Raw genomic sequence first — 26,509 nt, forward strand, 5'->3', positions numbered from 1 at the left:
CACCAACTGAACTCTTTTTTTTTTTTGTAACTTAGAGGCTACTCCATAGCACATGAAATTTTCTTCAAAGAATGATGTTGTTAGTTGTTGCTGAGTCAATTCTGGCATATGGCGACCCAATTTGTGCACAGAACTTCATAGTGTTTTCAAGGCTGTGGCCTTTTGGAAGCAGATCACCAGGCCTGTCTTCCACAGATAAAGTGGGCTCATTCTATAGAACAGCTGATATGATAGACTGGATAAGCCACGGAACACCAAACTGAGAAGAGAAAAGAAGGAGCTATTTCTGCTCTAGAGCTAAAGATTAAAATAAAACCAAAAAACACCAAACCCAGTGCCGCTGAGTCAATTCTGACTCATAGCGACCCTACAGGACAGGGTAGAACTGCTGCATAGAGTTTCCAAGAAGCGCCTGGAGGATTTGAACTGCCGACCCTTTGGTTAGCAGCCGTAGCACTTAACCACTATGCCACCAGGTTATAATCTTTATATATACATATAAAGATTATAATAGACTGGAGAAAAAGAAATAGTTTTACGTCACTTCTATAGTCCTATTCCATGCTGAGTTTCTGTAGAACAGAGAAACCTTATAAGTAAATCCAAAGTATGTACAAATCAAAAAAGAAGAAAAGGAATGTTAAAAACAATTAAATAACTATAATAATCAGATGATTCAACAGGGAAAAAAATAATCACATTAGTGAGAATTTTTGAAACCTTTTATCTTTGTGTAAAATAGATGAAATTCTTGATTTGAGAGATGAAGAGTTAACACTGAGAGTTTAGAGAATAAGAAAATTAATCCCCATAGATTTTAATGGGGAAACCAATGCAATACACATAAATCAGTTATTTTTAGAGACTCACAGAAAATTAGATGCTGAAAGAAATTAATGAGATTTACAACTAGATTATTTTAGAATGAAAAGTATCTTGAAAACTACTGTCACTCAAAGATGTAATAAATGCACCACAGAGAATATTAGTGATATGTGAATAATGTCTCTTTTAGAGGATTTAGGGATCAACTCTAAGAGGTCCTTTTGGTCTCTCTTACTTCAGCTATTAATACTCTGTCCTGTTTGCTACAAAGAGGAGGGGAGTGCATTAAGTGTGATGGCTTTACATGCCTGCTATTTGCTTATTTATTTTTACTCATGATACCCAATGAGAGTGTATTTGGAGTCTCCTGACAAAACAAGTGGTGGAAGTGTTTCCATTACTGATGCTTTTATTGACTCACGGGGTTAATAATTTAAAAAAATGATAATAACTGATAGCACATCCAAACCAAACTCGTTGCCATCGAGTCAATTCTTACTCATAGTGACCCTACAAAACAGAACAGAACTGCCCTATAGGGTTTCCAAAGAGCGGCTGGTGAAGTTGAACTGACAACCTTTTGGTTAGCAGTCAAGCTATAAAATCATGCTTTAGGGTAAGGCAGGGTTTCACAACCTTGGCACTATTAATCTTTTATGCTGGATAATTCTTTGCTGTAAGGGACTATCCATTGTAGGTGTCTACCAGCATCCTTGACCTCTACCCACTAGATGCCAGGAGCATATCTCTTCTTCTCCTAGTTGTGACAACCAAAAACGTCTCTAGACACGGCCAAATATCCCTAAGAGGGGAGGAGGGTAAAATCGGCCTCAGGTGAGAATCACTGGGCTAAGGGTTTATGTTACAAAGAAATAAAAACTAAAGAATTTCCTTTATGTCAGAATTCTACACTCATAAAATTCATTCACTCTGTGGTCTAAAGACCATGCCTAAACCATGTCAGACAGTGAGGACGCCATTCTATTTTAAAAAAGAACTCTGCCAAGTCATCCCTAATTTAAATCCTCTACAAAAACCCATTTCAAAGCTTAACCACAAATTTTGTCCATCTGAATGACTTTGTCTTTGTATCTGCAACATAGTAGTGATGAGTTGTGAGACTCTGTCATCGAAGGTGAAATTGTAAAGGGAATTTAAAGAGTTAAAATTGGTGATGTCATAGTTGCTACTGAAATATGTGGATTTTAAGTTTTATAATTATACACTATATTACAATATGGTGTAATGTTATGATGGTAAGCATGTTTGTAAAATGCTTTATCTTTGGAGATAATACTAACTTGCCAAATTATATGCAAAATAATCTTGGGAAAGTCCTCTTCTTTTTTGCCAATCTATCTCTTTGTTCAGTATCAGACTGGCCAAAGGCATGGGCTAAAAATGTAAGAAACTACTAACACTATTTTCAAGTGCAAGAAACACTGACTTCCTTCCACATACTCAAATTACTTTCAATCAGTTTCAGACTCTTGAAAGTCACTTAAATGAAAGATTTTTAGACGGTTAAATACTGGAATGACAATGATTACTAGATTTAATATTTCAATAGTTTTTCTATCCTGGAGAAAATTCATTAGGATGCACTCCCAGAGACCTTATTTCTTTATCCTTTAATACAAAGACTCTAATCTCCACAACTTGCTTACTGATCGTATTAAGAAAGCAAGCCCTGTGTTTTGTGATAGAAAAATGGCATGACAAAAAGAGTCTCTGATAAACCTGCTGGATTACTCCTTCGAAATGATCTTTCTTCCTGGTTGATAACATTGTTTTGTTTCAACAAAACTTTTCCTAGATGAAACGTAGTTGGTTTCCTTTTCAAAATCATGCTTTTGATGCATTTAAGCACATTTTAAAGATAGCCGCCGCCATGCATAGACCTGACTGGGATAAAATCAAGTCACCTAGCTCAAAATTCTCGAGTATGACAGAAAAGGAAAGAAAGAAGGATGGTAAAGATACGAGGGAAGAAAAATAAAAATTAAAGGGACAACTCTTAAAAGAATTAGAATTCAAACATACTAGCATAGGGTCGAAATCTTTTGTTTGTAATCAATCATAGGATGTATATAATTTTGATCATGGGTCCCTAGGGAAGAAGAAAATGATGGCAGAGAAGTAAAATGTTAACTACAAAGAAACTCTAGAATAATAAAAAAAAAAAAATAGAATAATAATTGCCGCTATTTCCCTAAGCTTTCTTTTACTCTAATACCTCTAACTGGGAGGTAGGATCGGGAAGTGGTAAGAATTGTAAACTTGAAAGTCAATCACCTGCTATTTACCGAAAATGTGCTGAAAATCGGGATAGTTTGTGATTACACAGTCAGACTTGGGAGATAATACAAAAAGGCCTATTTCAGCTCCATAACTTGCCTCTCAGGAATGGACAGGCTAACTGACCACAAGATAGTGTCTCCATCACTTGGACTGACGAAATATGTGTTTTTGAGGATATCCAAAATCTTAACTTCTGGAATTCATTTGGTTGTCAAAGTACAGTAAGACTGCTTTCCTCTGTCTATAGTGGTTGGGCACAAGAAAGAAGAAAGACCACAGAAATCCAGAAAGCATTTTTTCCTATATAAGAACGGAGAAAGAAACAAACATCTGGAAATTGGTAGAAGAAAAAATGGAAAATTGCAAGACAAGTGGCAGTGATATAAATACCACTGTGGATGACTGGACTTGCCACACTCCTTTTTATCTGTAAGAATGGAGGACCATAAATTTTTTTAAGTTATATTACTGCACAAGAAACTCAGGTCCCATCTTCTCTGTCTCCCGTGGTGGAGGTCTAAAAGTTCTCTTTCCTCTGTTTAGTGACAGACTTAGATTCATTATTGGATTCTGGGCTGTGAAGGTTTGTGGCTAGAATAAAGTGTCTCTTTCTCTGGGATAAAGAGACATACAGGATGGAAGAACGTAGGTGATGGGCAGAGTGGAGATGAAGTTGGTCCTTTACTTTTAGTAATGAAAGAAAGATAGCATTCCACAGACCAGGAGTTTTCAAATGGAGTGAGGCAAAATGGACTATCACTGGGAGATGGGGTGGGGGGAGGGCGGGAACAAAATAAAGCTAAAGTACTACAAATTGGGAATCTGATTTATATAGCACCCCATGGTTGTAGTTACTGATGGGAGTGTGTGAAAAGTCTGAGCTCTTTCCCTTGGGTGTGTCACAAGGGTCAAAGCTGCCACCAGTGACACAAGCTGGTCAAGAGAGAACAGAAATGCCCATATGTGACATAGATGTCACATTCTCCATTGCTTCCTCTTAAAGTCTGCTGCCTACCACTCTTCCCCCTGAAGGTGCCCTTCAAAACTACGAACAGATAAAAAACAACAAGGAACCGCCATAACTAGTATCCTGCGACTTAAATACTGTGTGTATTTATGCTCCAAAGGAAGCAGATGCCGTGATAAAGAAAGCACAGCACAAAACACAATAAACAGAAGAACAATGACAAAAAGAATCTGGAAGGGTTTCTAAGGTGATCTGATTAGGTTATATCTTAGATCGCAGTAACAATAAAGCTGGAAGAATAATGGGTATGTACCATTTTTGCATGGATTTACAGAGTTCTTGTGTGCATTCAGGTAGACAGCTGATGAAAGTTAATAAATGGGCTTTCTCTCCATCATCAAGTAACACTGCCTTACCAAACGTTCATGTGGATGCAGGCTGCAGTAGCTGCTAGACTGTGGAATATGAGAAGAATTGCCCAACATTCCTCCGTAGCCAGGCTGATTCATCCCACTGGAGGAGCTCCAAGGGTCACTGCTGTGATGGCCATCTGTAAGGGACAAAGAAAACCAGGACTTTTCTGAGGTATTCAGCCTGGCCTTATAAAATAGGGGTGTTTCATATACTTAAAAATGACTGCCTGCTGTGTATTCAACTTTGTGTTGGTTAGCTTGTTACATCAGAAGACAGTCATCATTTTTCCCCCAGTGGTTCTGTAGGGTCAGACATTTAACATAGTTAAAATGCTCTTCAGTCAAACATTTAACATAGTTAAAAAGTTCTTCGTAAAAATTCAACTGGAAAAGAACCACAGAGCACGTTTCTACATAGAACCATGTAAAGTCAGCAAGGTAACCAAGGCTAAAAGAAACAGTTTCGAAGTTCCCTAAACTCTTTTTCTATGACAACCAACTGAAAAGTTAAATTGTTCCTAAGCTTTTGGGTGAATAAAAATATTTGAGATATTATAAAGTTAGCAAGTTTACAGTTTTAAAGGCATATAAAGAAATAACAATAAAAAAAAATACCTTGGATTTGAAAGGTTGGATTTCATTTTTGTCACACACACAGTAAAAAAAATGGAGTTACTATATGGTGTGCAGGGAAGAAAAGTCTCAGACGGTTCTTTTTTTTTTTTTTCTTTTTGTATATAGGTATATAATTATAAGCTTTCAGTACAATTCAAGGAGTACATATATATTATAAGGCGGATATTATGCTACAGACAAATTGAGAGCATCTGAATTTTAAGAAACTATTTATGAGGTAAAAAGAAGAAGAAAATTATATGATCATTTGCAAGCCTACCCTTAACCTTTTGTCAATGCCATATTTAAAACATTCCGACAGATGCTTCTCATTCCTTGGGCCTACTGGCCCAAAGGTTAGTATTAAGAGATTGCTATTGTTTGGTTTTGGATTCTCAAACTTAGGGAAAAAAGCAATCTCTGTCACTGCTGAATTTGTTCATTTTTTTACTTCTTTAATTAGTTTAACAAAAATTATTAAGTGCTGAATATATATACCAGGTTACAGACTCGTTGTTAAATGTATAACGTGTACTGCTTCCTGGAAAATATAATTATTTTCACTGTAACATTTTATTTAATAAAGGCCTTTTTAAAAATTTAGGCAGTAGGCAAGTTAAATCTAACATTGTATTTCATGAAGCTCTTTTTCACTGAGTTTCTAAATCTAGAAGTTAGAATTCAGAAAACTGGAATATTTTCAGAACGGGTAGGAATAATCTGTAGGTTTCTTTCTTTAAAAACTCTGCAAGAAAATCATGTCTGTGATTTTGACAACTTAAGAGTTTTAACTAGAAGATGGAAATTGAAGATAAAAATAAGAGGCCACAGTAGTGAGTTTAAAATAAGCTCCAGACAGTCTCTGAATATCTTCCCTTGAATTGCATATTCCTTCAAGACCTGAATTTTCAGGGTGCTATGTACCTTATGTACCTTTCTACTGAAGGAAGCTAGCATGAAATGGGACCACGGTGCACCTGTTTTTGTGGCCACAATGTTAAAATACAGAACTTAAGAAAAATAGTTACGTGCTTTAGACCTAGCCCTTGGATTAGGGGAGTTTAGATGTCACCTTAAATTTCAAATATGAAGTTCAAGACCACTCACGTTTAAAATAGACGGCTCGCATAACAAACACATTGAGAACATACATCTTTGAACAGGAGCCTCCTGAAATAGTCTTGACAATGTGATGCATTACATGGCAATACATTTAGGATCTGTTAACATAGAATACTTTAACTCGATGTAGACTTATAAAATACATATTTTACATAAATTATGCTTTTCAGAGGAAATTAATATTTATCACATCCCCATGATCTTAGCATAATGTTGTTTTGAAAGAATAGAATTAGATGTGTGCAAATTAATTGTGCTCATCATAAATGTCAACTCAAAAAAAAATTTTTTTTTCCTTTTTAGGGATCATATGCAGAAAAGCAAATTTGTTCCCCACATTTTGCCTAATCTGTTATGGATAAGACCCTATTGTTTCAATATACTTGGTTTCCCCTATAATTTGCAAAAATCAAGCAAGCCACTCCCCTGAAGGTAGACAGAAGAAACCTACCCTTGTGTCAATTTTCTCAATGTAAATATGTTTTAAGCAATGAATCCTTAAGTTGACAACCTCCATAAGCCTTGGTAGCACAGCTTCTCCCACTGCTCACAAAAGAGCGAGCTGATGGCTGCTATTTATAGCTTTTGTCATGGCACAGAACGCTGTTCTCTGTTGAGGGTTACACCTAGGACAGGCCACAAAACTACCAGATCCCTGAGAATATGAGCTCCACTGTGTATGGAATAGTCTTGCTATGGAGCCCTGGAAACCCTGGTGGTGTAGTAGTTAAGTGCTACGGCTGCTAACCAAAAGGCTGGCAGTCTGAATCACCAGCCGCTCTTCGGAAACTCTATGGGGCAGTTCTAATCTGTTCTATAGGGTCACTATGAGTTGGAATTGACTCAATGGCAATGGGTTTCTTTCTTTTTTTTTTTTATGGAGCCCTGGTGGTGTAGTGGTTAACAGCCTGTCTGCCAACCAAAAGGTTGGCAGCTTGAATTCACCAGCTGCTCCCCAGAAACGCTATGGGGCAGTTCTATTCTGTCCTATAGGGTCACTATGTGTCAGAATTGACTTGACTGCAAAAGGTTTTTTTTTTTTTTAAATTCCTGAGATGAAGGAGCCCTGGTGGCATGCTGGTTAGGCACTTGGCTGCTAACTGAAAGGTCTGTGGTTCAAACCCAGCAGCACTCTGAGAGAGAAAGATGTGGCAGTCTGCTTCCGTTAAGATTACAGCCTTGGAAACCCTAGAGGGAAGTTCTACCATGTCCTATAGGGTTGCTGTGAGTTGGGATTGGACTTGATGGCGATGAGTTTTTGTTTGTTTATTTCCAAGGGACCATTTTTATAGATTTTCCATGGAATTCCTCATGTGAACTAATGACCTAAAAGAGCTAACACTCTGAAGGGAAACAATCTATTTTAATGGGATGATTTTGAGCGTGACCTCTGTAATCTAAGAGACATCGGGCTGCTCCTCTGGCACTTACTGCAACAAGTGCACACTCGGCCTAGACATGGCCCCTCCTACAGTAGCATGGAGAAGGAGGCCCCAAGGCATGGTGCCCAGGCACACTGAATTTGGTTTTCAAACCCAGGCAACAGAGGGTTAAAGTTCTGCATACAAGGCTTCTTGGTGAATGCCACACCTAAATTTCAGGATATTAGGAAGGAGATCATCACATTTTAAAAATAAAGGCCATAGGCATATCAGGGATGGAGTCCTTAGCTGCACCATCTACACGGCCCATTCCTGCAAGTAGCTCTATCATTTCAACCATCCTGGTCTTTTTCAAGCAGTGGAAAGGGACTGTGCTACCAGTGGCAAGACAGTAAGTTCTGGGACCACGTACCCACCTGCATTTCATTAATGACGATGGACAACTGAAAGAGTAAATATACTTTATCTACCATGAAGTTCTAACTTTCTACTTTTGTTCCTAAAACAATACTGGATCTTTCACCACAAACCAGTTAGCATGTTGAGATAAAGGTTTTGCTGTGTAATAAAATAGCACCCAGCCTTTACATAGATCATGTCATCTTAAATGGGACTCTTGTTCTTACCCACAAATTGATATTAGCCAAAAATTTTATATCGGGTTATACACAAGGATCACTTGTTCCCACTTAGCTAAGTCCAAGATGTTCAAAATATACACTGAACTGAAACACAGACACTCATTTTTCTTGGAGATGGTGAAGAAGCCAAAGCAATTAAGCCGTGGAAGTCCATCACCCAAGTAGTGTCCATTCTATGTGAAGCAGGTCAGTTTGATCTTAAATCATCATTGCTTAAGAGGCTTTACTATACGAGAAAGCCTTAGTAAAAGCTTAATTTTTTATTTTTAATGAACCCAATTCCTAAGAAGAGCATGTCATCCAGTATGCTACATTTGCATACCTGTTACCATTGAGTGGATCCTGACTCATGGCGACCCTATACGACAGGGTAGAACTGCCCCATAGAGTTTCCAAAGAGCAGCTGGTGGATTTGAACTGCTGACTGTTTGGTTAGCAGCTGAATGCTTAACCACTGCACCACCAGGGCTCTGCATTGGCATAGTATATGATTTACTGGCTATCAGTCAAGCAGTATTTTGTCCCAAGCATAACTTTTAAAGGACGAGGAAAGTTCTGTCCAGTGACTTTCCCATAGGAGGAGGAGAAATATCTTACCTTGCATGAAGAAGGAGCTAGGGAAAGTGCTGGCTGCTGGTTTTGAGGAAGGATAACCTGGCGAGTCCCTATTGTAGTCGGCAGTGCTTGCTGAAGGGGCATAAACCTGAGGAAGGAGAACCAATTTAGTTTTGCCTTCTGCATTTACCAAAGTATATCAAGGTCCACTACTATATAAGAAACAGGAATAAAATGGTCCATTTCTACCATGCCCAGTGTATATCTGAGCAAACCCTAGAAGCACTGCCCCTCCCTTTCAGGATACAAACACCAAGCAACAACAACAAAAGCCCAGTATATTTATGTGAATGGAAAATAAATTTTAAGGCTTAAAAGATAACGAGGTATGATATTTTCCAGTCACAGACAAGAATCCTGAAACCACGTCTAGTTGTAAACATACCGCATAATGCCCATAGGGTGGTCCTGGGAGTTTAAGCACGCTTTTTTTGGGGGGGGGGGGTTGAATAAACACAGATGCCCTATGGCCATTTAACACCCATCAAATCTCTCTTTTAAAATTTTTCACTTTTACAGACAGTGGGGGAGAGACAGAGACAGGGAGAGAGAGAGAGAAGGAGGACCATCCAGGCCACAGAAAATGACAATATATCTTAGAATATTAAATTCCCATGGTGTCAGCTTTTTGCAGAGATGCACGAAAAAGCCAGGCTCTACATAAGACCACCAACAATCAGTATGCGCACAGGAAGGGGGGAGCCCTCCTTTTTTAGTGCTTATTATATTTGTGTATGCAATAAACTTATAAAGTGTGCCAAAAACTTAATTTACTTACATTCGTTTACTAATACTCATGAGACTTGGGGAACCAGTTCTTTATAAAAATAGGCTGTGTATTTTCTTGTTCATGTTTCATTTAAACAAGACAGCATACTAGAAAAGCATAAATTCATAAGGTATAGTTTAACTTTAATTGGTTCCCCCCTTGCCTTTTTTGCTAAACATAGTTTTTTTTTTTAATCCCCATTTTCTTTTGCTCCAAAAGTTCCTCTCTCCAGATGGTCGGAAAGACTGAGACACTGTCATCCCCTTGATGAAAATGGATACCTTCCTGCCTCCATTTTGAAGCAGGCAGCGGCTCACAAAATTGGCAGTGAGCCTACAGTGATATTCACAGGTCACAGTAAAAGAAAGAGAAATTCACCAATAAAAAGGCAACTGCAGGGTTACCAAAAAATAACTCGCCCCCCGCCTTTTTTACAGCACACTTTGAATAAACACCCTAAGAAAAATTATATAATTGCTCTCAGAACACCATGAATCACAAACTAGGCATTACAGGGTTTAGGATTTCACAAAGGATAAGTCCACAGAGACAGATGTGGGAAAAATGCATACACGTACGGGGCAGACATACATCACATAAATGCTACATATGCCCCTCAGTGCCCTGGAAAATTGGGAGGTCCTGGAGATTCAATAAAACAAAAACAAACCAGAGGAACCCGCTCACACATTAGAAAACGATTTTCCGAAGTGACAGAGAGAGATATAAGCCCTATGTTTCACGGGATTTTTAAAAATTTTCTTCACATTTTAAATGTATAAACAGCAATTTGCTTTTGAGCTCACTATTTCCTCAGGGCTTACAATAAAGGAAAAACTGGTTTTCAAGTATCTTTTTAAGGAATATAGAATAGAACTTAAGCAAAAAATCCAAAAACAAATCAAAACCCTAAGCTCTATCAAGCAAAATCCAGTATTTTCTTGAGAACTATACCACTAACCAACAGGAAATACTACCAAATTTATTTAAAGGAGGTCTTGAGAGTAAGCTAAAAAGACAACGGAAACCATCACCTTCTAGGAAAAGAGGAAATTAAAAACTACATCATCTCATTTTAATGACAGAAAGAGCATAATAATATAATTTAGCTACATGCAGTTGTAACTTGACAGCTATTTGGTCAGTCAGCACTAACACAACCTTTTTTTTAAGTGTACTATATTATGCTTTAATATCAGAAATAAATATATTTACTATATAAAACTGAAAATAGACTCTTACGTATATTATTAAATCACCTGATGTTTTAAAACAACTGAAATCAATACTTTCAATATAATACATTTTAGTTTTAATTATATATTTTAATATACTATGGGAACCCTGCTGGCATAGTGGTTAAGAGCTATGGCTGCTAACCAAAAGGTCAGCAGTTCAATTCCATCAGGCGCTCCTTGGAAACCATATGGGGCAGTTCCACTCTGTCCTGTAGGGTCGCTATGAGTCGGGATCGACTTGACGGCAATGGGTTTGGTTTTTGTTTTTTTAAAAATATATTTAAACATGTATATTATGTAAACACCATTTGATGACACCTAACAAGGTTCGCCTTTTCTTCTCCTTTGAGTAGAATTACCTGGTATTTCTTTTGAGATTTAAGAAAAAAAAAATTGTTTAAATTTGGCCATTTCAAAGGATATTACTTTGGTTATGAATTATGATCAAGCTCAAATATTTAAGTGTTAGGCTGTTTACCTCAAATTCATGAAGAAACTATTGATGGGGTTAAAAATATTTTCAGGATATATTATGCTACATGATTTCTATTTTTCTGATATAGTAGCGAAATAAAGACTACTTAAATAAGATAAAAGTCTTCATTAACAGGAAATGGACCATTGCCTACAGTTGTTTTTAAGGGCAATTTACAAGTTTCCTCCTCTATTTTACAGATCAGGTAAAACGTTATTCCCTTCCACCTAGACACTTCATCTTTCTCATTTCCAATGTTATTTTTAAGCTCTCTACGTATTTATGTAAGAAGCCCTGGTGGCACAACGGTTAAGCGCTCAGCTGCTAACCAAAGGTTGGCAGTTTGAAACCACCAGGCGCTCCGTGGGAGAAAAGACTAGGCGATCTCCATCCATGAAGATTACAGCCTAGGAAAGTTTATGGGGCCATTCTACTCTGTCACTTTGGGTAGCTATGGGTCAGAATCAACTCCATAGCACCTAACAACAATGTATATTAGTCTATATAAATAAGTTTTGGCTAGAACTCTATTTCTTAAAGTTAGAAGAAATCAAGGAATCTGTCCAGTTCAAACCCCTACATTTTAGATAACACTCAGCTGGTCAAAGAAGAAACTTGCTCAAGAGATACAACTATCCATTGCTCTTTATTTTTCACTATTTGGCAGCTTTCTTCTTTTAAAATGGTGGTGTAGTTATAGGGTGATCATAATGTTTGCATTTCAATTTATCTTTAGTATTTTAATCTTTAATAACCTAAATTTACTTTGTTATTTTTACTTTGGTAAGCTGTTCTGCCAATTTCTCAAACAAAACTCTTCAAAGTATAGGTTTCAATGAGGTATTTAATACACAACATTAAATTCAGTAAGTAAAGCTCACATCCATTTGCTTTTATTATTATTATTATGCTATGTCTACAGACAGATTACTAACATTTTTGTTAAACAGTTTTTATTTGATTAATTTAACTATAACAAACATCCCAGATCTCTTCAAATCGATGGAACTGTTCTCAAGACTAAGAGCAGCAAACCAGCCCAGTCAATCAAAAATGAGATGAAAATCCTGAATTAAGACTATACAAATGGTCTGAAGTAACCCCAACAATGAATTATGAGGACAGTCTAACAGGAAACAAAAGTCTGCACAAGTTCTTCTCCAGTAAAGTGGCTTAGATCAAGGTAGCTGTTGGCATTCTGATTCCTCCCACAAGGCTGATTAAAGAAGTGTGACGTTTTTATTGCCAAACTGGAAGTGGGGAAACCTGGCTGAAGCTCACAGGCCACAGCACTTCTACTGAATTATTTGTTGAATCAGAGCTTCCTGGAAAACTAATACCAAAGTATACTGAACGTTCAAAGTTAACATCACTATCTTTTTTCTCAGAATTCTGAAATTTGAAAGAAAAATATATGTATATATAGAAATTTTGAGTTTAACAAAGCTCTCCAGATAACACTAAAAAGTCTGAACTGATAAAAAGTGAAAACTGCTTTTGTTTTACAGATTTAATTTTTGTGGTAATTTGAGAAGTATTAACTATGGTATATTAGCTGTTGCTTCCAATGTTCCTGACTCTCCTTTCTACTGTTATCAAAGAAAGAAATGTATGATAAGTTCGTCTAAGTAGAGGATCTCCACCTCTTAGAAAAGAAGAAAAGCAAGCAAGCACGCAAACCAACAGAGAGAGTCTTGCATCCTACATTTTCTACTTGAGACTCTATATCGATCTTGGCATAACAGTTTCACTTATAGACCTTTAAAAAATAATAACAAAAATTATCATTTGTTCAAAATGAGCCCAGGTGACACAATGGTTAAAGCACTCGGCTGCTAACTTAAAGGTTGGCAGTTCGAACCCAAGAGCCACCCAGGGAAGCAGGATGTGGCAACCTGATTCCATTAAAGATCACTATCTTGGAAACCCTACGGGGCAGTTCTACTCTGTCCTATAGGTTCACTATAAGTTGGAATCGATTCGACAGCAATGGGCTATGGGACCATTTGTTTAGTGCCTCTGAACAGCCTTTGTGATAGGAGCTTCCTAAACATTATTTCTAACCTTTATAATTATCCTACTATTAATAAGAACATCACTCCTATTTCATAGGGCTAAAGTATGGCAGAGAGATCAATTGTCTTGATCCCAGACCAGCCTGGTTCTGACAGCCCGCTCCATATATTAGCTAGACAACCTTGAATCTGTTACTTTAGTCTTTCTGATATTCAGATTCCTACCTGCAAAATGGAAATGACAATACCCATTATACAAAGTTCTTGTGAGATTAAATGGGATTATGTGTGTAAAGCCAACTGGAATCATACCTGGCACATATTAAGCATGCAAAAAACGGCAGGCTATTGTTTTCATGATTTAGACAGATGTGACTCTGAAAGGTTAAGCTACCTTTCCATGCTAAATACTTATCGATTTTTACAGCTAAGGTTTGAACTGGTCCTCAAAGTGTATGTATGTTCTTTTCATCGGGAAAAAAAAAAAAAAAAATCCCTTGCTATTAAAAGGCAAAAAAAACAAAAAAAAGACATTTGTCACTATCAGCATGAAGCTATACTTCGGTCAAAGGCTACAGAAGTATTCTTTGGGGGTCTTAAGAAAATATGATGTCATTAGGCATGTTTATGATGAAACCAAGTGCATGTTAGTGTAACTGGCTTCGTGACGTGGGAACCTTAACTCTTGGAGGATTTCAGACAAGTGGCCTTCAGATCATGTACCATGAAGAGTGTAACTGAGGAGGGTTGGGCCATAGTCACTGGTAGTACAGTAGACCCTTAACCCCTTTGTGATTCTGCCAAGTATCATCCCCCAGTATATAATCTCCAAACAGAATCCATTCAGAATAATTGAAATCAAGGCTTTCAGATCCTTTAAAGAGGGTTACAGTAAGCTTCACGAGGGGTAGAAAATAATAACGTAGAATTATGCAACGGATGTCCAAGTGCTGGCCAGGCTCACTCAGCAGCTCAGGCCTTGGAGGACTGCACAAAGATTCCAAACTGTGACAGTTTAACACTCAAATGCCAAGAGTCTATTGTGTGAGGCCAATTATCACTGACCTAGGCGTATGCTTTGAAGCTTTCCAGTATCTAATGGAGAAAAATTACTTGTAGGCCATCTGCCTACTACTCAGGCACCTGGGCTGCATACCTGAGAAGGAACCTCAACTCTGTTACAACATTTTTTTGAAGGACATGGATCTGTGTAAGAGGAAAGCATGGCTCAAGGCAGAGATAACCATTCTATGGGAACAGCTGATCCATAAAAAACCCAAAACCAAAACCAAACCCACTGCCGTCAAGTCGATTCCAACTCATAGGGACCCTACAGGACAGAGTAGAACTGCCCGATACACTTCTGATCCTTAAAGCAAGGGGACAATGTACACAGAAGAGACAGCCTCCAAAGAGTACATACAGATTCGGCACGGTAGTAAAAATTATCCAGCTCTGGAGCCAGACCAACTGGGTTCAAATCCCAGCTCTCACAGTTAGTTTTGAGAGTACAGCAAGGCAATTTGACTCTCAGAGCCTTAGTTTCTTCATCTGTCAAGTGGGGCTATTACCTTTTGGGACTGCTGAGCAATCTAGAGATAATCTTTGTAAAGCATAACTCCTAATCTGTCATAGATCCTCAATAAATAGTATTACTATTATAGCTTGTTGTAAGAGCTATTCATTGCTTATAATAATTTTTAACAACGTGTCTAGAATGGCACTGTCCAATATGGTACTCATTAGTAATCTGTGGCTATTTGAATTTCAATTAAATAAAATTAAATATTCAGTACCCCAGTTACACTAGTCACATTTCAAGTGCTCAATAGCCCCATGCAGCTATTGGCTACTACACTGGACAGCACCAATGCAGAACTTTCTCACCATGGCACGAAGTTCTTTTGGAAAGTGCTAGTCTAGAGTCATCACTATCTATGAGGGGCCCTACTGGACCATGTGTGCCATCCTCTGTTAGGACAGCTATCACAGTAACACTAGCTCCTTTATAATTTACCTTTCCCTTTAGGCTGGGAAAGCAGGAACTCTTCTGTCACATTAATAGGAAAGACAAATTCTTGATATCCATGGTAACCAGCATACAGCCGGTGTCCAGCGCATGTTGACTTTATTGAATTACAGGACATTTAGGTTTTAGTTTTCTTTATTATGTTTAGAGTCCCTTGTACTATTACATATTTCTTAAAAGTCCTTTTTTAAAACCATCTGCCAAAATGCTTGCAATTGTACCAAGCAGTACAGTAGGGAAGAATATCTGTGAGCCCAGGTTTCTAGATGTGCAGAACATAAACCTGAACTGCAACTCAGTCCTCTGCTCCTAGTGTCTCAACAAAGGAATTACAGTTAGATGTGGGGCAATCGCTTTTTTTAGAAATAAAATTTGACAAGATTTTGAGTTTTTTCTGATCATATGTTTTCACATATTGTTAGCTCGGTTCCTCTATTCTACTATTGCTTCCTTTCTCTTCTTTTTTAATTTTTTTTTTTAATCTTGTATCTTCTCAGATGCTCCTTTCCCTTTTCCTATTACTTCTCCATCTATTGCCCTCTGTCCTGCTTCTTGGGATCACACTTTTAAAGTTCAAATGAGTTCAACTTCATTTTACAAATGAGCAAAAGGAAGCGGGCAAAGGGTGTACCCAAGGGCCTGGATAGAGCCCAGGCTCCTGACTTCTTGTCTAGTTCTCCTGGCACTCACCTTTCTAAGGTCCCCTCTAGCTTTCTCACTTAATGATTCTAATGGGCAGTAAAAGGACATGAAAAGTTAATAAGCAGATTCAAGGAATACAGTTGGTTAGCTTATTGTAAAGTTTAAAGGCATTTAATGATGTTCAAAGACATACAACAGTAAGCCAGTAAGAACAGCCCAATAGTGCCAAAAAAAAAACAAAACAAAAATTATAGGAATAAAGATCATTTGCCTCATACACTCACCGTGTATGGTATCAAGAAATATTTACTAATGGAAGAATTCTACCTCACTTCCAAATGATGGCTAAAGGCCAGTTTGCATTATTGTCATGTAAGTAGCAAATGTGTTTAGAGGCAACACATAAGTAACTTTCTGCAGTATACTGACAAATAGATATTTAAGCGCTATATATAAATGGAAAATCCCTTAGGTGTAAAGCTGTTGAAATTGAGAACCTTCTATTTCCATCTAAGTCACTTGAAGCTTTTAAAGGAATTAACCAACTAGTTAGGAGTGCCCAAAAAGAACTTAAAGTTAGAACTCCCTAAACTGTATTTATTGATAGCCTGAACAAAAATGAACATTTCACAATTATCTAAATAGGTGCAAAATGTATCATTCATGTATATGATAAAACCAAAACCAAACCAAACCAAACCAAAAACCCATTGCCATCGAGTTGATTGACTCATAGCAGCCCTATGGGACAGAGCAGAATTGCCCCTAGGGTTTCCAGGGCTGTAATATTTACGGAGGCAAACTGCCCCATCTTTCTCCCATGGAGCAGATGGTGGGTTCCAACTGCCGACCTTTCAGCTAGTGCTAAGCATTAAAAAACAAAACAAAACATAAAAACCTTTTATTTTCACTAACTGAACAATGACCCTACTTCATTCTATCATGTTGCATCACAAAAATATATGCAAAGGAATATGCATATGATCCCCCAAAAGAAGGCCCCTGAATATGCACTATGATTAAAACACAAATCATTAAGAACACACATCCACATACTGCACCACAAATACTACATATAATTTTCCACCCTTGCAGCTTGCAGCTGAGTCTTGATTATCCCTTCATGAGTAAATTAAATCTGAAGCTAAATTTTATAAATGAATTTCAGCCAAAATTTTAGTCTTTTCACCCACCAAATTTTGTTTTCCATGTTACCAAGTGGCATACATACAAGAATTTTAATTCTCTTTCTTGCTTGTGTCTTTATTGATTGAGCTGCAGAACTGAAAAACTTCCAAAAGGCCAAAAGGGGAAGAGCAGGAGAAACAGGGACCTGAGCAGCCCTCAACTGGATCAGGAGTTGTACGAGCACACAGGACTGGGTGGGCTGTGGCCAATGCACGTCAATGCCGGTGCCTGGGTGGTGCAGTTGGTTGACGCACCCAGTTGCTAACCACAGGCTGGAAGTTCAGTCTACCCAAGGGCATCCTGGAAGAAAGGCGTGACAATCTACTTTCAAAAAATCAGCCATTAAACTCCTATGGAGTACAGTTCTACTTTGACACACGTGGGGGTCACCATGAGTCTGGACTGACTCAATAGCAACTGGCTTACCAGCACACCTAGACTGCAGCAACCTAGGGGATGATACAGTAAAAAAAGTGAGCCGATTAAGAGGATGTCTCCAGTGTACGAGGCACACCAGTGGATACAAAAAACCCAGTGCTTTTATGGCCAGCTAGTTCTACCTTGTTCTTCTCTGCAAACAAACAGGCAAAGGTCGTCTTCGTATGCTTTTTATACAGCTGGTTGCAGCATATTTTTCAAATCTCTAAATCAAATTTCAAATTCTGAGCAAAAGTGAGTCCGTTTATTTTCTGACATTTATAGAAATTTAGAGGGAAGGAAAAAAACCTGCTTTAATTAAAAAAAAAAAAAAAGACTAACACAGACCACTAATAATTATATAACAATAATACTTTATATCTGTATAAATTTACTTTATAAATTTTCATCTACATAGTGTCCTGTTATTTTATATTTTCACTGTGGTATCATGTAACCCTGAGACAGAGAAACTGCCAAGGCTGGTAAGGCTGGTTTTACTCTGCAATGATATCGTAGAGAGCATTTAAGATTTTAAGCTGTTTTCACACAGTATCCCATTGAAATCTTACAACCATCCCAGTGAGATATATAGGGAGCTACCAATGAGAAACAAAGAAAAGAAGCAATTCATTATGGTCTTACAGCTTAACAGGCCCCAGAACCAAAAAAGTACCTGGTCCAATGCCTGCCGGACTCAACCTCTTGCCACCTTGACATGGCTAGATGACAATAGTTTATTCTTTACGTATGATATGCCAGATAATATTCCAGCAAAATTGTCTTTTTGTCTTTACACTAAACCTATTGTTTTATGATCATTCCAATTTTACAGAATAAGGAATCTAAGGCAATGAGAGGTCATGTAACATGACCAGAGTCACACAATTTATAAGTAGCAAGACTGGGATTCAAAATCATGTAGTCTTATTTCAGAGTATGAGCTTTTACCATTATCGTCGTCGGCTGCCATCAAGCTGATTACAACTCATGGCAACCCTATTTGTGTGGAATAGAGCTGCTCCACAGGGCTTTCAAAGCTGTGATCTTTCAGAAGCAGATCTTCGGGCTTGACTTCCAGGGACCCTTTGGGTGGGTCTGAACTGCCAACTTTTTAGCTATTAATCAAGGCCTTAACCATGTGCACCACCCAGGAATTCCCTTTAGCCATTACTCTACCGCATTCTCTCCTGATAGCTAAGAGTTCTTTCCAGGGAGCTCACGGACTAGGATCCTACCAAACCCCAGCTTCATAGAGCCCTGGGTCCCATATACTTCTGGGCCACTTACCAGCCAAGGGCCTGAGAATGCTGTTTTGGCCATAGAGAGGAATACAAGATGATCTGGGTTAGGGGAACACAAAGAAGGTCCTTATGCACTGCTACAAGAAAGAGGCCCATTCATCTGTCTTCTAGACACGAAGCTGAGCAAAGAAGCAGCCAGTATTTACTCTTGTTTAATAGCACTAGAAGGAGCTCTGGTGTAGAAAGATGTGGCAGTCTGCTTCCATAAAGATTACAGCCTTGGAAACCCTATGGGACACTTCTACTCCGTCCTATAGGGTCGCTCTGAGTTGGGACTGACTTGCCAGCAACAGGTTTAACAGCAGTAGAGACAGAGAAATTAAAGAATCTGATGAGAATTCTGCTAAGGGTTAGTGGTAAAACCAGGCCCAGGACTAAATACCAGGGCACTACACTGATAAAAACCACCGTATTATTACTTAAAGCATTAAAGTGAAGTGTGAATATAGTCTCGTCTATGTGTACTAGCCTCTGGCTCCAAATACCTCTTTTTATTTTTACACCTGCATTTCTCTTGGTCTTGGCACTGACTGAGTAGACACTGCATGTTTGCTATTACATTCAACATGGTACATCACAGGAATGCCCACTGCCAACATTGTGAGTACCTTGGCCCTGGCTGAGAGTGCTTTAAACTGATTAAGTTACACCTGGCTAAGGATCTCTTGAAGCACTTAATTGCGTAAAATTTGGTCCAGGTGAAATGTGACTTCTTCCTGGTTGCATTCTTTATGTTACTTACTCACATGGGAATTGGCTCGATCACCAGGCTCAGGATTGGCGCAGATAAAAGACTGTGTATGCTAAGCACATCACAACTCTTTAATATGTTCTCAACAGCTAAGTTGTTTTTGAGCTCTTATTTATTGAATGTTCAGCAAAAATTAAAGATAATCTTAAGAAGAACCCAATGTATTATTTGTATTCATTATTATTGTTTCTAGTTGACTTAAATCTTCAACAGATGTAATTAATTTATCTATATCTCTATGTACACCTACCACATCAAATTCACGATTGACAATTATTTCTAACGGATCATCTCCCAACTCAAAATTTTATTTTTCCCCCCTTTGGCAACCCAACTGTTTGATTTTTTAGATGAAAACTGTTGTTTCATTAGGAGCTGTTGGAACATCAAAGTAATGTTGGTTACATCTGCCAATGAATACCTTTGTGACCTCTGGAGGCATTGTTTTATCAATTAACTGAGGCAGCAGGTCTTCTGAAGAAAAATAAATTCTATGATCCTACAATAAAGAGATAAATTAACTTTAGGTTTACTTCAGTGTTGATTATTATTCCTTCTTCTATATCCTGGTCAATGTTAAGAAGGCCTGCTGAGGATAGCCAACTGCAGAAACAATATGGTTAGCAAAAAGTATTAAATATGTGCAGGTGTGCCTGAGCATGCGTGTGCGTGTGTAAAAGAGCAGTAGTGTAGTATGTGGCATAAACTAGGCTCAAATAATTATTGGTGCATGCTTGAAAGAATGAATAAACATATCACACACAAGCTACATGTCACGCTACAAATAATATAAGGCGGAGAAAGATAAACACTCATTGGTTTTGCCAAAATGGGTTTTAGTGCATTTTACTTCTCAAAGTGTTTCGAGCTGGAGCTGAGCTTTCTTTAGGAGATGGAGGTAATTACCTACAATGGTTCATATTTATGGGTTCTAAAAGTATCATTCCCCACCCTTTTCCCTTTGAATTCCAGCCCATAGGATGATGCCTGAAAGCCTATTACTGACATCCTTTGCTGGCTGTGAATAGGTGTGCCTTTTAAAAAAGGATTTTAAGCTCGAATAAGCTTGGTACCATTGGGCTAAACAGATTAATTTCATTGCTGTAGATCTCAGTCAAGACATATTACTAGGAGTGGTAAAACCCTGCATCTCTGAGAAAAATCCCACAGGCCCAAACCCTCTTTTCAATACATCTCTGATCACCCCTCATCTTTAGGAAATGCTGTTACAGTCTGTTAACAGTTGTTACACTTCAAGGTGAAGAGGTCTCAGATCTTTTCCCAGGAATTAATTGTTAGAAAGAATGAGAGGAAAACAGAGAAGGCATGAGGGTACTGAGAGGGCTTTACCACAAGGGGAAGACTCACAAAAGAAAAATGCTGATTATAGTTTGATCCTGCACAACCCTAAATGTGCTATTGCTATTTCTCCAATCCCAGGTGTCTTTAGTGCTGGGTTTGTACATAATAAGCACAGCTGGCCAGACAGCAGTCGTTCCTAAGTACATATTCTTTCCCATGAAGCAAGAGGGAACAGGAAGAAAGCTGTGTCAAACAAAAGCAGAAAGACATACTTTCAAGAGCAGAGATTCAAAGCAAGAATGAAATGGCAAAGAAACCAAAATGCTAATATATGAAAAAACCAAAAGGAATATTGAAAAAAGCAATTCACAAAAGGGGATATGTACTTCTCTCGGTAACTTCTCTGACCTGGACTTAATTGTATAAATAGGAAATTTTATAAAATTTTATGGTTAATAATAATAAAGAGTTCACATATTCATAGTATTTTAAATTACAAAGACTTTTTGCTTTCATTCTGTTATTTAATAACCACTTTGAGATGGATTATCTACCGAAGTCAGCCACTGGGTCCATCATCTCATCCATTCTGTACATCAGGAAAGAGAAGCTGGGACTGTATAAGTACCTTCCTTTCCCAGTAGTTGCAGTCCCTTGGTGGTACAAACGGTTAGCGCACTCAGCTGGTAACCAAAGGTTGGAAGTTTGAATCCACCCAGAGGAGCTTCAGAAGAAAGGCCTGGCAATCTACTTCTGAAAAAGTGGCCATTGAAAACCCTACGCAAGATAGTTCTACTCTGACACATGTGAGGTCATCATGAGTCAGAATCGACTTGATGGCCAACTCGTTTCTCAGTAGTTACATAACTGTACAAGGGTAAGAACAGGGCTATAACTTAGGTCCTTTTCACTCCAAATCCTGGGTCAGAATTTTTAGCACTTGATCAGAATATCCTCCCAAATCACCTAGAGTCTAGAGAGTCTGGAGGTCACATCTGCACATTAGTAAATGATATCTACTAACGTAAAGTGGAGGTACAAATGAACTCTTTGCTGTGCTTTGAAGCATCAAACTTAATGGTGGGTGCTTCAAGCAGATGCCTTCAGCTTCTGCTTACCAGAGAATTGTTATGAACAGTGAGCTTCCAACCTGGCAAAGTTCTGAACAGGGATCGCTGCCACGGTACACCGTAAAATCATTACCCCATCCTCTCCTTCACAAAGCTGAAAAAAGTACCAATTATCTTTTTTCTGTCAAAACATATGGCCCTAACGACTTTCAAATGAAAACAAAAGCATGAAATAATTACCAAATGTATGACTGCGTGGCACAGATTGAAACGAAAAAGTAAGTATGCAAATTGTCAACATCTACGTCCAATCAGCCTCATGGCTATCTATTCCCTATTCAAATACCCTTTCTACCCTGCCCCCTCCCTAGGACTTAGGGCAGGTTTCTAGGTGAAATCAACAAGCAGTATTTCACTGATTTAACTCATAGCAGAGCTTCTGGTTTGCACAAGCCTAGGTGCTTTGATATATATAAAAAAAAAAAAGCAGAAACTCAGAATTTTCATTAGGAGCTAGTTGGCAGATTTAAGACTTACACCAAGTAAACAGAAATTCTATGAACTTGAGTAGTACTTTGTACAACCCATATATGCAAAAGATACGCAAAGGGCATTATTCTGCTAGGATAGGGTGATTTAAGAAAAACTTTGCAAAGGAGGGAAAAGATTAATAAAGAAGGGCAGTAATATTACTAAAATGGGGATTCCCAATAGAAGAACAAGCAATCAACAATATGGAGCTCAGATCTTCTGGCATATGTAAACTAGAATTATGTTGGCTTTCACTAATATTTAAACTTCAGATATTTTTCATGTGATCTTTTTTTCTTAAGTTTAAAGATACACATTTTAAAAGATCTGCTACTGGCTACCTCAAATATTTTTCTGCATTAATATGTTGTTGGCTGAGTCATAGTGACCCCATGTGTGCAGAGTAGAACTGCTCCATAGGGTTTTCAAGGCTGTGACCTTTTGGAAGCGGATGGCCACGCCTGTCTTCCAGAGGCACCTCTGGGTCAATCTGAATCGCCAAGTTTCAGCTGGTAGTCAAGGACTGAACTGTTAGCGCCATTCAGGGACTTCTAAATTAATAAAACAACAGTAATTTCTTAAACAATAAAAACTCTAGTACGGGTGCCACTTTAATTTCCTTCCAGGAAATGAAGCCTTTGATAACTAAATTACTTTCTTCAATAATTCTGAATTTTTAAAACAGAAATGTAAAATTCAGATGATTGTTTAATATCAAAATAAGGGAAGCAGTTTAAAATTCTTAATGTTGATGTAATTAATGAGAAGATGTTACTGCAAGAAGAGGGACAGTTTTAAAAAATAAAAGGCACAGAATTCATTTTCACATTTTCTTTTTCCTTGATGTATCAGAAATCTTGTGAGAACTTAAGAGAAATATACAGAAAGGTTAAAAAGCAGCAAGGGATGTTTCCTTTCTTCTTTTTCCAGATTAAAAAAATTCTATTAGAGACTTCTTTGCTTATATAATTAGGAAACATTAGATCTTTTGTCTGGAACTCCCTAATCCATAGCTAAACAGATAGGTGAGTGGATATGCATGTGTATCAAACATACATATGTATACATATGATGAAATTAAGTGTCTATAAAATATATTAGCATGATCTATGTGCTTTCCTTCATAAAAAATCTTAAGAGTCCACACCTATCTGTAAGGATATGGTGTTACAGTAGTAGGGCGGAACGAGAAGCCCTGGTGACACAGAGGTTAAATTGCTTGGCTGCTAACCAAAAGGTTGGTGGTTAGAACCCACCAACTGCTCTGTGGGAGAAAGACCTGGCAATCTGCTTCTGTAAAGATTACAGTGTTGGAAACCCTATGGGGCAGTTCTACTCTGTCCTATGTGGTCGCTATGAATCGGAATCAACTTGATGGCAACAGGTTTGGTTTTTGGATGGAGGACCCATCATGGGCCATATTTCTCAAGAAGTAAACCTTATCATTATTAGCTGCTACATAAACAATTTAGGTAGCCGTGGGTGAGGCGGTAGACCCTGGACTGAAATAACTGCTCTCTCACTAAGGTCACTCCTGATGTCTTTGTTAGGAAACTTAACACTTGTTCTTCAATCAAAAGACTAAACCAATGAGTCCCCCTCATTGCAAGAATGTCTTCAGTGAGCCAACCAACTACAGACCAAGCCCCAAGCCCATTGCTACCAAGTTGATTCCGACCCATAGAGACTCTATAGGACAGAGCAGAACTGCCCCATAGGTTTTCCAAGGCTGTAAATCTCTGTGGAAGCAGACTGCCCCATCTTTCTCCCACAGGGCAGCTTGTGGGTTCAAACCACCGATTGTTCAGTTAGCAGCTGAGTGCTTAACCACTGTGTCACCAGGGCTCCTTTAGCTATAGATAACGGTACCTAATGTGTCAGAGCGAAGGCACTGGGTTTTTTGTTGGGTTGAATGTGTCAGAAAGAGCAGGAGACCTTGTGTTTAGATTTCGTTCCATCACTAATTAACTGACTACAGCTAGCTCATTTAACCCCTCTCTCAATCTTTATGACATTCATTTGGAAAATGTATACCATAGTACCTGCCACTATATAGAGATGTGGTACAAAGAAAATGAGATAAAGGAAAACTCTTGAAAATGTATGGAACTCAAAGTGCATATGGGGTATTCATATGTATCTAATTTGTACAGTGCATCCAGCACACTGTTGATGCTTAAAATCTTTTTTGATGGTGTTAAGAACCTTAGTTTTCTTTAAGGAATTTTTTTATATGTGGATAATGTATTCAGGCTCTGTTCTCTAATGAGTAAAACAGGAACGTGTACTAGTGGTGTAATATAGAGAGGGATATGAACCAAGGAATTTCTGGGAGAGAAGGAGTTCAGTAAGTTTTAATTGCACATATTTCATCTTCTAAACTTCCTAGACACTTTAATTTATAAATTTGTATCTTTTATAAATTGTAGGAGTATCATCTCTCATATAAAACTATATATTCCTAATGGGCACGGGTTGTGATTTAGATTAGCACACCCGATGCAATAGATGGTCCACAGTAAGTACTGAGTAAATGTTGATTAAATGAACAGGGGAAACAGAGCCAAAATAAAACAGGACAAATTCTTCCCTTCGCTTACAAACTTTATGCAGCAGGATCTTAGTGCTAAAGTGCCTTACTGATGTTTACTTCATGTCGTTTCTTTTTCTTCAGAAAACCCGTCCTCTGAATCATGAATGGCTTCCTCAGGGTATTGCACATGGGGGTGGACCCCTGGCTTCTTACCAAGAAGAAGATGTCATATGGAGATAACACAGATGTGAAGGATATCGTGTTGCAATTCCACAGTTGTCCAGCATTAAAAAAATGCATTAGAACGGTAAAATTTCCCGAGTTCATCCACGTAAAATTTAAGGAATATCTCTAACTTGCTATATTTGTATTATCTGTACCTTAGTTTCTACGTTCATATTTCAAAAATAAAGACTGCATGATACTACACCAGAGTCTGTCTAGGATTCTAATTTTCCTCCCCAAAGTCAGAAACTTAAAAGAAATTGCAGGCATACTAAGACCATGCTAGGTTTTCCATTGTCTTTGATAGCGTTTCCTACTACTTCTATTGCATAGGAGCTCAAACACAGACTGGACTGACTGATAAGGTGGCAAAACACAGAATACAAACTCAAGCTGCACTCACCACTTGAAAACATTCCTTTTCATCTGTCCATGCAATTCCTCCTGTTCCTTCATGGATCCATTCTAGTCCCATTTCATCTGAACTGATTGGTCTATACTGCTTATTTGCCCTTTGCTTGTGTTGTACCTTGTGTTGCTGTCTTCTGTTTTACATTTATGATCGGTTTCACCAAATACGTTATAATCCCTTGATATATGTTGTCATGGATTGAATTATGTCTCCCCAAAAATGTGTGTATGAATTTGGCTGGTCCATGATTCCCAGTATTGCGTGATTTTCCTATATGTTGTGAATTCTGCCTCTACAATGTTAATGAGGGAGGACGGGTGGCAGTTGTGTGAGGCAGGATTCAACCTACAAGACTGGATTGTGCCTTGAGGCAATCTCTTGAGATATAAAAGAGAGAAGGGGGGGCTCATACCACTACAAAAGCAGCAGCGGGAGCACAGCAAGTCCTTTGAACCTGGGGTCACTGTGCTTGAGAATCTCCTCAACCAGGGGAAGATTGAGGACAAGGACATTCCTCCAGCGCCAACAGAGAGGGCAAGCCTGAAGAGAACAGAGAACCAACACCCTGAATTTGGACTTTTAGCGTACTTTACTGTGAAAAAATAAATTTCTCTTTGTTAAAGCCATCCACTTGTGGTATTTGTTATGGCAGCACTAGATGACTAAGATGTGTGTATCTCATTTTCCTTTCTACCATCCTCTACGTTTGGTGCATAAGATGCTTGAT

At 38.2% G+C, this 26,509-nt stretch overlaps 1 protein-coding gene across 16 annotated transcripts in view; it reads right to left on the bottom strand.

Moving 5' to 3' along the window:
• Window positions 1-26,509, bottom strand: part of TCF4 (transcription factor 4) — a 389,634-nt gene that overhangs the window by 53,293 nt on the left and 309,832 nt on the right. For all 16 annotated transcript variants that reach the window (XM_049900867.1, XM_049900860.1, XM_049900875.1 and 13 more), the window contains 2 exons: window positions 8,864-8,969; window positions 4,510-4,643 (listed from right to left, as the gene is read on the bottom strand). In XM_049900867.1, the coding sequence (XP_049756824.1) occupies window positions 4,510-4,643; window positions 8,864-8,969 (240 nt within the window). The remainder of the gene's footprint in view (window positions 1-4,509; window positions 4,644-8,863; window positions 8,970-26,509) is intronic.

The sequence above is a fragment of the Elephas maximus genome, chromosome 11 (genome assembly GCF_024166365.1).
Source record: "Elephas maximus indicus isolate mEleMax1 chromosome 11, mEleMax1 primary haplotype, whole genome shotgun sequence".
NCBI classification, from domain to species: domain Eukaryota; kingdom Metazoa; phylum Chordata; class Mammalia; order Proboscidea; family Elephantidae; genus Elephas; species Elephas maximus.